This window comes from Thermothelomyces heterothallicus, assembly GCF_042370625.1.
Source record: "Thermothelomyces heterothallicus CBS 202.75 unplaced genomic scaffold P884_scaffold_18, whole genome shotgun sequence".
Classification (NCBI taxonomy): Eukaryota; Fungi; Ascomycota; class Sordariomycetes; order Sordariales; family Chaetomiaceae; genus Thermothelomyces; species Thermothelomyces heterothallicus.
Window position 1 is genome coordinate 269,576 of NW_027192579.1, and position 12,188 is coordinate 281,763.

Sequence of the window (12,188 nt, forward strand, 5' to 3'; positions counted from 1 at the left end):
GGTAATGGGCCAGCCGCAGTGACTTTATGGATGCTCCTTCCTCTCTGCTCTCCTCTCAACTCCGATCTGACACCCCCAACTCTCTGTCCGATGTTTGAATGCGAGCTGCTGCTATTTCAAAACTTGCCCACCCCGACCTGAGCTTCTGTAAGATACTTAATGTGCTTTTGTTTTCTCTAGTTTGCAGCCTTTTTTTTGTCCTAGGGTTGAGAAGCCAGAACTCCTGCCGCCCCGTCAAGCACCAGCGCGACGATAGCAGGCTTCTCAAGCCGACATGGAGCCCGTTACCGACGAGCGCTGGGCCGAGAGGCCGGCGTTCCTCCTGTTTGGAGATCAGTCGCTCAACTGCCACACCTTCCTGGCTCACTTCTTCCGCCAGCCTGCCATGGGCCACCTGGCGAAGGCCTTCTTGCTTCAGGCCTTTCATCACCTGAAGAAACTCATCGACAAGATGCCCCTGTCCGAGAGAGCAATGTTGCCCGAATTTAGGACACTGCAGCAACTCAATGAGCGATACCACAATGCCACGCTGAAGCACGCAGGCATCGACGCAGCTTTGCTGGCAATGGCTCAGATCGTGCACTATATCAAGTGAGTGCTTCCAACCAATATACCCTGCTGCTCGCACTTAGGCCGTTCTCTCTCTCTAACACTTACTCCCCAGTCACTCTGAGAAACACTGCGAGGACATCACACAGCCTCACCAGACCTTTCTCATTGGACTTTGCTCCGGACTCTGGGCGTCATCCGCTATATCGGTGTCACCGTCGTTGCCGGACCTCGTCCATGTAGGGGTTCAGTTTGTCCTATTCGCTTTCAAGACGGGCACATACGTCCACTCGGTTTCGCAACAGCTGAGCCCGGCATTCGACCGGTCGGAGTGCTGGACGTACGTCTTCTCCGGGCTGGAGCAGGACGATGTCGTTGCCAGGCTAGATGCCTTCAACCGCGTGTGTGTTAGTATCCCACCCGGCCGCCAGAGATGTGTATGTGTCGGATAGACCAGTGATCTAACCGTCGTCACCGGGGCAGAACATCCCGCCCGCTTGTCGCGCATACGTGAGTGCGGTATCCGACTACAACATTGCAATATCCGGACCGCCCAGCACTCTAGACACGCTGGTCAAGAACGAGATCTTGCCAGCGGAACCGGTCTCCATCCCCGTCCATGGTCCCTACCACGCGCCGCACCTGCACGCCGAGGTAGACGTCAAGGCTTTGCTAGACCTGGATAAGCCAGAGACGCGGGACGCACTGTACATGACAAGTCCTCGGTCACCCATCATGAACTGCGGCGCCGGAACATGGTTTACCGAGACGGACACGCTGTCGCTCGTGGCCGCGGTTGCCACTACCATCCTGAAAGAGACATTGGACTTTACCAAGGTGCTTAAGGGCTGTGTCGAAGCTGCTCGCGAATTTAAATTCGAAGACAGGAGATGTCTCATCCTCCCCCTCGGTCCGACTCAGAACGCGGGAACCCTGAAGAAACTCCTCGAAGAGGAAGCAAAGTTGAAGGTGAAGACTCGCATGCCGCCTCCCTACTCACCAGAGAGTACGGCATCCACGGTAGGAAACCAGGGCTCGATTGGGAGACCCAAACTTGCCATCGTCGGCATGGCCGGCCGCTTCCCCGATGCCCCCAGCCACGAGGCGCTTTGGCGATTGCTGGAACAGGGTCTCGACGTGCACCGTGAGGTCCCCCCCGATCGCTTCGATGTGAAGACGCACTTCGACCCGACCGGCCAAAAGGACAACACGAGCCATACCCCGTACGGTTGCTGGATTCCGGAGCCGGGCCTCTTCGACCCCCGGTTCTTCAGCATGTCGCCTCGCGAGGCCGCCCAGACCGACCCGATGCAGCGGATGGCGCTGACCACCGCATACGAGGCACTGGAGATGTCAGGCTACGTCCCCAACAGGACCCCCTCAACGAGGCTTGACCGGATCGGAACGTTTTATGGCCAGACATCCGACGACTGGCGCGAAATCAATGCGGCACAGACGATTGACACGTATTTCATCACGGGCGGCGTTCGCGCCTTTGGGCCTGGCCGCATCAATTACCATTTTGGATTCAGCGGACCCAGTCTCAATATTGATACCGCTTGCTCTTCCAGCGCGGCAGCGATGCAGGTGGCTTGCACGGCTCTCTGGGCCGGGGACTGTGACACGGCCGTTGTTGGCGGCCTGTCGTGCATGACGAACCCGGACATCTTTGCCGGACTCAGTCGAGGCCAGTTCCTCTCCAAGAACGGGCCGTGTTCCACCTTCGACAATAAGGCTGATGGCTACTGCCGTGCTGATGGCTGCGCCTCTGTCGTTGTCAAGCGTTTAGATGATGCATTAGCCGACAACGACCGGATTCTTGGTGTCATCCTCGGCACCGCCACGAATCACTCAGCAGACGCCATCTCCATCACTCACCCGCATGGCCCAACGCAGGCCATCTTGTCAACCACTGTTCTAGACGAGGCTGGCGTCGATCCTCATGATGTCGATTACGTCGAGATGCACGGAACCGGTACGCAGGCAGGGGATGGCACCGAGATGCGGTCAGTCACCGATGTCTTCGCCCCTGCAGACCGCCCAAGGCCCCATGACAGGCCGCTGTTCTTGGGTTCGGTCAAGGCAAACGTCGGACACGGAGAGGCCGCCTCCGGCGTTACCGCGCTCATCAAGGTCCTCTTGATGCTCGAAAAGAACCTCATTCCGCGTCACGTTGGTATCAAGCCAAACAGCATCATTAACCAGACCTTCCCCAAGGATCTCTCGGAACGAGGCGTCAACATCGCATTCCATACGACGCCCTTCAAGAGGAGAGACGGCAAGCCGAGGCGCGTCTTTGTCAACAACTTCAGCGCTGCGGGTGGTAACACCGGGATTCTGGTAGAAGACCCTCCGGAACCTCCGCCGGCTAAGCCTGATCCTCGCAGTCACCACATCGTCACGTTGACCGGGAAGGCCAAGGCTTCCTTGCTGATGAACGCCGAGCGGCTCCTGCGCTGGATGGAACAGCACCCGGGAACGCCTGTCTCGCACATATCATACAGCACGACGGCGAGAAAGATCCAGCATTATTGGCGAATAAGCGTGACAGGTTCCGAGATTGGAGACATCCAGAAGGCAATTCAGAACGCCCTTGGCGAGGCCAAATTTTCGCCTGTCAAAGCCGAGCAGCCTAAAGTCGTCTTGATGTTCACTGGTCAAGGCACGTTCTATGCCGCGCTGGGCAAGGAATTTTACCGGAACCACTCGGTGTTCCGCAGGAGCATTGACGGCTTTGTCAAGTTGGCTCGCATGCAGAACTTTCCATCTTTCCTTGGGCTCATTGACGGCAGCGAGCCAGACGTGTCTCGGCTGTCGGCGGTTGAGCTGCAGCTTGGTTTGGTATGCTTCCAGATGGCGCTCGCCCGACTGTGGATGTCGTGGGGAATCAATCCCGCCGCCGTTGTGGGCCATAGCCTTGGAGAATATGCTGCTCTCGAGATCGCCGGCGTGATCTCCGCCAGCGATGTCATCTACCTCGTCGGTTCTCGTGCGCAACTGCTCGAAAAGGCATGCGAACCCGGCACCCACGGGATGCTCGCTGTCACGGGTGCACACGACGCCATCATGGAGGCCATGGGTCGGAGGGCCCTTGGGCTCAATGTGGCCTGCATCAACGGGCCCCGTGAGACTGTCCTTAGCGGTCCGGTTGCCAAGACATTGGAGGTTGCGTCGTTCCTGTCCCCTCGCGGCTTCAGGAGCACTCCGTTGAAAGTAGCCTATGCTTTCCACTCCCCACAGGTGGAGGTCATCATGGATGACTTTGAGAAACTCGCCCAAGGAGTCACGTATAATGTTCCCAAAGTCCCCGTCATCTCGACGGCCCGTGGAAAGGTGATTGTGGCCGACGAATTTGACGCCAGGTATCTCCGCGAGCATTCACGCAACACCGTCGATATGCTCGGCGGGCTCGTTGATGCTCAGAGGAACGGCACTATTGATGCCGAAACTGTCTGGCTCGAGATTGGCGCTCACCCCGTTCTTACGACCATGGTCAGGGCTACCTTTGGCACCACTACTGTGGCAGTCCCTACCCTGCGCCGTGATGAACCGTGCTACAAGACGGTGACGGAGAGCATTTCCACGCTTCATAGCCAGGGTGTCGATTTAGACTTCAACGAGTATCACCGCGAATTTTCTGACTCTGTGCGCCTCCTGAATTTGCCCAGCTACGCTTTCGACGAACGTAACTACTGGATCCAATACACGGGCGATTGGTGCCTGACCAAGCACAGAACAGCGGCGACCAGCGAGGCGGAGTCGAAGCCTCGATGGCCGACTATTTCCACGACTTCGGTACAGAAAGTCGTCAAGGTAGAAGTCGACGGCGACGTGGCCACAGTGGAAATTGAGTCCGACCTCCACCAGGAGCAGCTCCGGAATGCCGTATCTGGCCATCGGGTCAACGGGGCCCCGCTGTGCCCATCATCTCTCTATGGCGATATGGCCATGACCGTGTGCGACTATGCCTACAAGCTGCTGCGTCCCGAGAGTCAAGACATCGGCTGTAACGTCTCAAACATGGAGGTCCCCAAGACGCTCATTCTTGATGAAACAGCTAAAAGTCACATCCTCCGCCTGACGGTGACGGCCAATGCAAAACTTGGATTCGCCGACTTGACCTGGCACACGGGCGACGGCAAGAGGAAGATCAACCATGCCCACTGCAAAGTGTACTACGGCAACCGTGATGACTGGCAGAGCGAGTTTGACAGAGCCGCCTATCTCGTCAAGTCCCGAATTGACTTCCTTCAGGAGGCCGAGAAGAGGGGGAAAGCGTCAAAAATTGGCCGTGGCCTGGCCTACAAGCTCTTCTCCGCCTTGGTCGACTACGCCCCGCGTTATCGGGGCATGGAGGAGGTTACCCTTGACAGTGCCACTTGCGAGGCGACTGCCAGGATTCGCTTCCAGACAACGGAGCAGGATGGTACCTTCTACTTCAGTCCCTACCACATTGACAGCGTCTGTCACATCTCTGGTTTCATCATCAACGGCACCGACGCCGTGGATTCCCGCGAACAGGTCTTTATTTCTCACGGCTGGGGCTCCATGAGGTTCACTGAGATTCCGGACGCAAACAAGGAGTATCGCAGCTATATCCGCATGCAGAAGATGAAGGATAGCAACATGATGGCCGGCGACGCCTATGTCTTCGACGGCGACAAGATCATCGGCATGACGGGCGACATCAAGTTCCAATGCATTCCGCGCCATGTCCTCAACACAGTGCTTCCCCCACGAGGCGCACAAGCGGTTCGGACCCCTACTGCTGCTGCCCGACCGCCCACCACGACCGCCGCGCCAAGCAAGCAGACAAGCAAGGAACCAAGCAAGTCACCAACCAAGCCGCCAAACAAGTCTGCGGCCACCAAGACGAAGAAGAAGGAGAAGACTGTGACACCCTCTAACATAGGCACGGTGGACCAGAATCTGAAGAGCGTGGTCACGGCAGTCATGGACATCCTTGTCCGGGAGTTGGGCTGCAGCCCTGACGAGCTCGCTGACAACGTTTCCTTCAATGATCTCGGCGTTGATTCCCTAATGGGCTTGACGGTTACTGGCAAGTTCCGTGAAGAGTTGTCTTTGGACGATATTGACTCGGACGTCTTCCTTGAACACACCACTATTGGCGCGTTCAAGCAGTACCTGGCGAGATTCGAGAGGCCGGGTCGCCAGGAAAGCGTGCCGTCTCGAGGTTCAGAAGTGTCGCCGGACGACGAGTCCCCTGAGCTTGACTCAGATTCGGATGTAACGACGCCGCCCGACGACAGCGAAACCCATTCATCCAAGGCCGGCGAACCGGCCGAAGCCCCTTCAGCTGACGAGGGTGCAAAACTGCGGGACACACTTCGCCGAGCCATCGCCGCGGAAGCAAAAGTTGAAGTCGAAGAAGTCCTTGCCGTGCGGGATCTGCCCAGTCTTGGGGTCGATTCTATCATGGGTCTGGCTATCGTTGGCCGTGTTCTCGAGGAGATTGGTGTTGCTCTGGAGAAAGATCTCTTCCTCACGAACACAACGCTCAAAGAGATAGAACGCGCCCTCGGAATTGATGACTTGCCCAAGAAGTCTTCCAAAGCCAAACAGGAACCCAAGCAACAACACGAACAGGCACCCAGGAAGGAAGCCAGGCAGGAGCCCAAGCAAGAACCCAAGAAGGAAACCAAAGAGGAACCCAAGCAGGAGCCTAAGGAGGAAAACAAGAAGGGACCTGAAGAGGAGTCCAAGCAAGCCGAGAAGTCTCGGAGACAGACCGAGCAATCTTCAACAACGGGCCCTCTTGTCAAGCAGCATCCGAGGATTGGTTTGGAGGAACCCGCCCCTCCGAAACCTCCTAGGCCCACAGAAATTATGGACGATTATCCACAACGCACGGCCAGATCTGTCCTTCTGTCTGGGACATCAAATTGTTCCAAGCAGCTGTTCATGATTCCTGACGGCAGCGGCTCCGCCACATCGTACACGGAAATTGCCAAGGTTGGGGGTGATTGGCGTGTCTGGGGCCTCTTCTCGCCCTTCATGAAGACACCCGAGGAGTATGTCTGCGGAGTGTACGGCATGGCGGCAAAATTCATCACTGAGATGAAACATCGCCAGCCCTCCGGCCCATATTCTGTTGCGGGGTGGAGCGCCGGCGGCGTCATTGCGTATGAGATGGTGTATCAATTAACCACATCTGGCGAGGAGGTAGAGAACCTTATTCTCATTGATGCCCCCGCCCCGGTCACTATCGAACCGCTGCCTCAAGGCCTTCACGCATGGTTCGCTTCGATCGGACTGCTTGGCGAAGATTCTGGGAAAGATGGGGGTGAGAAGAAGGTACCGGAGTGGCTTCTTCCCCATTTTGCGGCCTCCATCACGGCCCTGAGCAATTACTATGCCGATCCCATCCCGAAGGACAAGAGCCCCAAGACCATGGCCATCTGGTGTGAGGACGGCGTGTGCCACCTGCCCACAGACCCCCGACCGGAGCCGTATCCGAAGGGACACGCCCTCTTTCTTCTGGACAACCGCACCGACTTTGGACCGAACCGATGGGACGAGTATCTGGACGTGAACAAGATGAAGCTCAGACACATGCCTGGGAATCATTTCACCATGATTCACGGGGAGCTGGTATGCCTCTCCCAAGATCATGACTTGAGGATGCTGTGATGTTAACTCACAGGAACGCAGGCCAAGCAACTGGAAGGCTTCATCAGGGAGGCCCTTATGGACGAAAGCTGCGACTGAGGGTCTCGGCCCCTGTCATCTTAGCAGCGAACCCGGAAGGGTGCAGACTGAAGCGTGTGTTTTATGGTTATTGTTGCATCGCATACTTGATATACGAGTATATTCTTCAGTGCTGGGCAATATGGTCAGAGATGGAAAAGTGCTGGTCGTCTTAGGCTTTGGTAATGGGTGCTGGAGTACAAGGTACAGCACACAAGTTATCCTTGGTAGGCAGCGATCTCAGTTACAGGATGTTTCGAGATCAAATAGCGAAAACACATTCGAGCTTTCACATTATCAGTCCCCGTTCCATCGTTTTTGAGAGGCTGCTCGGTGCACTCGTTGCTAGCATCGTGGAGAGCAAATCGTTTTTGTTAAGTCTTTGCTCATCCTCTTTTTTCATGGTATCGACCATCTATTACTACGTCTGCAACAAAAATGGGTGACTTCACCCTGAGATATATTCCACTCTGGTAGAGAGCCAGAGAGGCTCCCACGGCCCTCACTCGTTTTAGAGAGCTCAATCTAGGAGCTACCATCCCGGGAGCCTCCTGTTCATCTGAACTTGAGTCCACAGGCATTATACCGCATGCGTTTCCAGTTTCACTGCAGATTCTAAGGGATTCAAGAACGTAGGGGTCTCAACTTCGAGGTGTGGGGCTCTCAACGTATGCTTCCAGAACCATGTCATCTTCCCTAGTATGCATTTAAGGGCAAAGCAAACCTGGCTGTCCCGTCAAGCCATTATGCAATGCACATTGTATAGATCATATACGGATCCTTGTCTAAGCTACATGAATTCCGGTGAAAAAAAAAACGCTGGTATCTGTGTGTTGTACCTCCGCAGTTGCCGTCAGTCCGTCTCCAAGTGCCATCCCCTCCCTCACCCCCTTCACTTCCTCCCGCCACAATAAAGCAATGAGAGAAGGACAGAAAAGGGAAAAGGACAAAAATAATAGGTTTTAGTATATAAGCAGAATGTTTATTCGTGACATTGCAACCATATCTGCAATTTTGTCAGCGCTCCCCTGCCGTTCTCCTCCTCGTTTTTTCTTTCAGTTTTCCTCTAAAAATATAGTGCTTTCTACAGCTGTGCCTGCCCTTCTAACCCCTACCTTCTCCCCCCCACTCCCCCCTTAAGCCGCCGTAGGACGGTCAGGGAAGATAAAGCTTGAGTTTTTTTTTTTTTTTTTTTCGGCGGGGGGACTACTATGACTCTAGATGGTTTGCTCTGCCGAGATAGACAATAGACATCATGTCCTTCGCCGGTTGACCGTCAGAGGTCAAGCATCATACCGAAGGAAAGAGAAAATGGCTCTTATGCCGAATTAGCTCATTAGTTCACATGTGATAAGATTTTGAGCGGGTCAGGAGTGGAGGCTCTCAAATACTACGCCCGGCTGGGTCTTCTTAAAACCCCGGGAACGGTAAAGTAAGGCGCTGCTGGTGTAATTCCCTGACGAAACTCCTGCAGGAAATGCGGTCACTACACCTCGGGACCGTTGTCTGGACAATGGCTTGCATGAAAGTCCCGATATGGACCAGTTTCGGTCCTCGCTACGCGCAAATTTGGCGAAGCTTTGCCATCTCCGTCACTGTCAGTCAATTAGGGTCAAGTCGTGTGTGTGTATGTGTGTGTGCGTGTGGCAAGTCTCTGGAAGCAGCGTCAGGGGTCAATGCTCTCGCGGCTCGGGAGGGCGTGTTTTTTTCTTGTGTCTTCTACGCGTGGAATCGCGTCCTGGGGAGCTGACTGTCGTCATCTCGTACAAGCCATGGCCAACTTGCGGACCGGAAGCGAGTTTTCAGAGCAGACTCGCCGCGGGTTTCCTTCTCTTTTCCTTGCCACCCAAGGAACTTTGAGCCGGCGGAACCCCGGCCGAAGAGCTTATCGCCCCGAGGTCCTGAGACGTGACGGACCGACGAGCAGTTGCCCAGTGTCAGAACATGTATGTATGCAGTGTGCGTGAGGTTTTGAACCGGCCTCGCAAGGCCGGTAGTGTGCCGAGTCCATCCGCGTCGTCGACCGCGTTGTGTACGTAAGTTCCCCGTGAGTTTGGTGTATGCGGTGTGCATGAGCCGCAGAAGGTATGGGCAACTGTTCCCCCCCCCCCCGGATTCATCTATATATTCTCCTCTTGATCTCCCCGTCGTATGGTGGTCATCTCCTCCAAGATCTCACACTCATAATCCTGGCCTGGTACACGACGATTCTCCTCCCTGCTGCACACCATGGCTTCCAACATCACTTTCACCGGGGTCCTCAACTTCAACTACGCGCCCAAGGTGGTTGAAGTTGACGGCATCCCCTCCCACCATCCCGTCAAGGAGAGTTGCCAGCCTTGCTCCGGGATGAAGGTCAAGTGCAACGGCCACAATGACAGGGCCCGGCCCTGTCATCAGTGCATGACACGCCCCGGCGTGGAATGCTTCTTTACCCGGTCCAAGCGACCCGTCCGAAGGGGGGCCAACAACGCCGCCGTCCCTGCCGCTGCCCCTTCTGCTGTCCCGGCCGCCGCGTTCCCCGCCGTGGCGGCCCCTGCCCTGGTCTCCTTCCCTCAAGGACCTGTGGCTATCCCCGCTGCCCCTCCCGCCGCGCCTGGCTTCCCCGCGCCCCCGACGGCCATGTCCGGCCCCCTTGGCGTCCCGACTCACGGCGCCAACCCTGCCGACCTCGCCTGGGGCACTCTTTGCCCCTTCCCAGCGGCCACCAACATCGTGCAAGCTGCTGCTGCCGCTCCCGCTGCTTCCTCCTCGCTTGCGCCCGCCCCTCCGCACCCGCTCGGTCTCGTGCCCCCGTCCCAGTCCCGGCTGCGGCAGTTCGGCTGCGAGATCCACCGGGACCTGTACGACGAGCCGCTGCAGCTCTCGCGGCTCGTCAACGCGCCCCAGCACGCGGCGGTCCCATACTCGGCCGACTCGCTGCTGGGCCAGAACTCGGCCTCGCTCAGGTCGTGCTGGCTGGTCGTCGACTGCCCCCGCTGCGTCGCCCGCCCGGAGGTCGTCGCGGCCACGTGCGAGGTCGCGCTCGAGATGTACACCATCTACGAGCGCGTCGCCCGCATCGCCGCCAATCCCGAGCCCGAGCCCGAGCACGACCCCGCCTTCCCTTCCGCCGCCGCCGCCGTCTCCGGGCCCTTCCCGCTGCCGTCCCCGCCCCCCTCGCCCTTGCTGCCGCTGCCGCTGCGGTTGAGCCGCGACGCCGAGGAGTTCGACTGCCTCGCCGAGCGCGTCGCCGTCCTGCTCGCCCCCTACGACCAGGACGGGGCTGTCGAGCTTTGGATCCGGGCCAAGAACCTCCGGGTAATTGCCGGTTGGGAGACGGACGAGTCGGGGGAGGAAACGGGTGGGATCGAGGAGGAGATTCAGGATTGGGTCGGCGAGGAAGAGTGGAATTTGCCGTGGTCTGATGAGGTGGATATGGGCCTGTAATTTTTTTTCTTTTGCGTCTTTGTATATTTGGTTGTCTCGGCTATGGTGAATTGGAAACAAACGCTGTACGATTGCGCTAGACATGGAGACAGGTCGCAAGGTCAGGGAAATTTGGGCAAAAATAAAAGCCGGCGTTTGGCGTTCTTGTTCAAATCTCTTACTCTGTTCTCAGCCCGTTAGGGAAGACGAAGAGACGAAATAGCAAACGCTTTGTTGACATTACAAGCTATTGATTGAATTTATTGGGTTTTGCTATACACTTGCCACCTGCCGCATTAGAACAATCCCATCTAACATCTCAACCCGCAACTTCCTGGTTCGTAGGCCTCTGGGCGACCTGGCACAGCTGATGTGATGGACAAACAATCAGGTTCCTTCTGAAGTAAAAACTCTGAACAATTCGGTAGCCTCCGGGCCGTATGGCCGCAGAAACGAGGGCAGACATCTGAAGGCACTAGAAGACCACTGCCGACAACCTGAAGGGGCGAGTGGTGCAAAGTTCACCGTGATTCGTCGCGGTTTCAGACGCAAAAATGGCGTGCAGAATATGACGAAAGCAGCCCAATCAACCTCTTTCCGTTGAGTTAGTGGAGGCGCAAGTGCCGAGGTTGGGCATAAGCATTTCTGGAACCGCGAGAGGTCTGGAAACTGCGCCCGACAATGTGAAAGCCCCATATCCTACACGTGATTCCGTGGCTGCGTGGCTTCAAGAACCTGAATTTTCGACATGACGCTCCATCACATGCTTCTTCCTGCGATGGCCAGAATCGTTGTCTTACTCGTGTATCCTCTGATATTTCTTGGTTGATCGACGGGATGAAGACGGTGCCTCACAGCCATTCGAGTTCAGTAAAGACGCTATATTCAAGCGCAGGGATAGAGCCCTGCGTCTCGGTCCCTACCTAGTTCAGGCACCTGGTGCCTGTGCTCGGTGATCGTGTGTTGTGCCTGCAGTAGATGTGCAAAGCAGAGAGGGACTCTCTCTGACCATCATGTGTCCCTGACGCGTTCATCCAGCGAAGTTGCCCAGGCACGCGCGGCCCCTGCGACTGCTCCTTCCATATCGGGAAGAGAGCGAGGGGTCTGGGCCAATCATAGTCCGCAGGCGCATTGACTCGCCACTTCCCTGCTGAGTCGCACAGGCAAACTCCAAGTTATGTACTCCGTACTGTACTGTTCAGAATGAAGCCCTGTCCCCCACAAATGCAAGTCATTGAGTTACTGTTTCATTGTTAGCACTCCCAAACAGAGGCGAGCGATAGAGCAGGAATAGCCCGACGCTCGCACGCAGTACATATGGGAGTGCTCCGAAAGCCTCAAACCCGCAGATCAACCAGTGGAAGGAGCTTCGCTCCTACGGATTATGTAGTGTAAACGGCTAGTTAATCTGTGCACCCATTGGATGCCACACTCTTGGCATCCCGCAGTGCTCTTTCCCTCTCTACTTTAACTGATTAATTATCACAATCGAGGGTGCATTCGAAGCGAAGCTTCATGCCTAC

At 56.3% G+C, this 12,188-nt stretch overlaps 2 protein-coding genes across 2 annotated transcripts; both read left to right on the forward strand.

The window, feature by feature from the left end:
* Window positions 1–385: 385 nt before the first annotated feature.
* Window positions 386–7,200, forward strand: P884DRAFT_204932 (uncharacterized protein; the record flags this gene model as incomplete). Its single annotated transcript, XM_069438612.1, has 3 exons — window positions 386–591; window positions 665–956; window positions 1,033–7,200. The coding sequence occupies 3 exons, from the start codon at window positions 386–388 to the stop codon at window positions 7,198–7,200; spliced, it is 6,666 nt and encodes a 2,221-aa protein (XP_069296002.1).
* Window positions 7,201–9,486: 2,286 nt separating this feature from the next.
* Window positions 9,487–10,686, forward strand: P884DRAFT_271135 (uncharacterized protein; the record flags this gene model as incomplete). Its single annotated transcript, XM_069442412.1, has 1 exon — window positions 9,487–10,686. One exon carries the CDS (start codon window positions 9,487–9,489, stop codon window positions 10,684–10,686), a length of 1,200 nt encoding a protein of 399 aa, XP_069296003.1.
* Window positions 10,687–12,188: the final 1,502 nt, after the last annotated feature.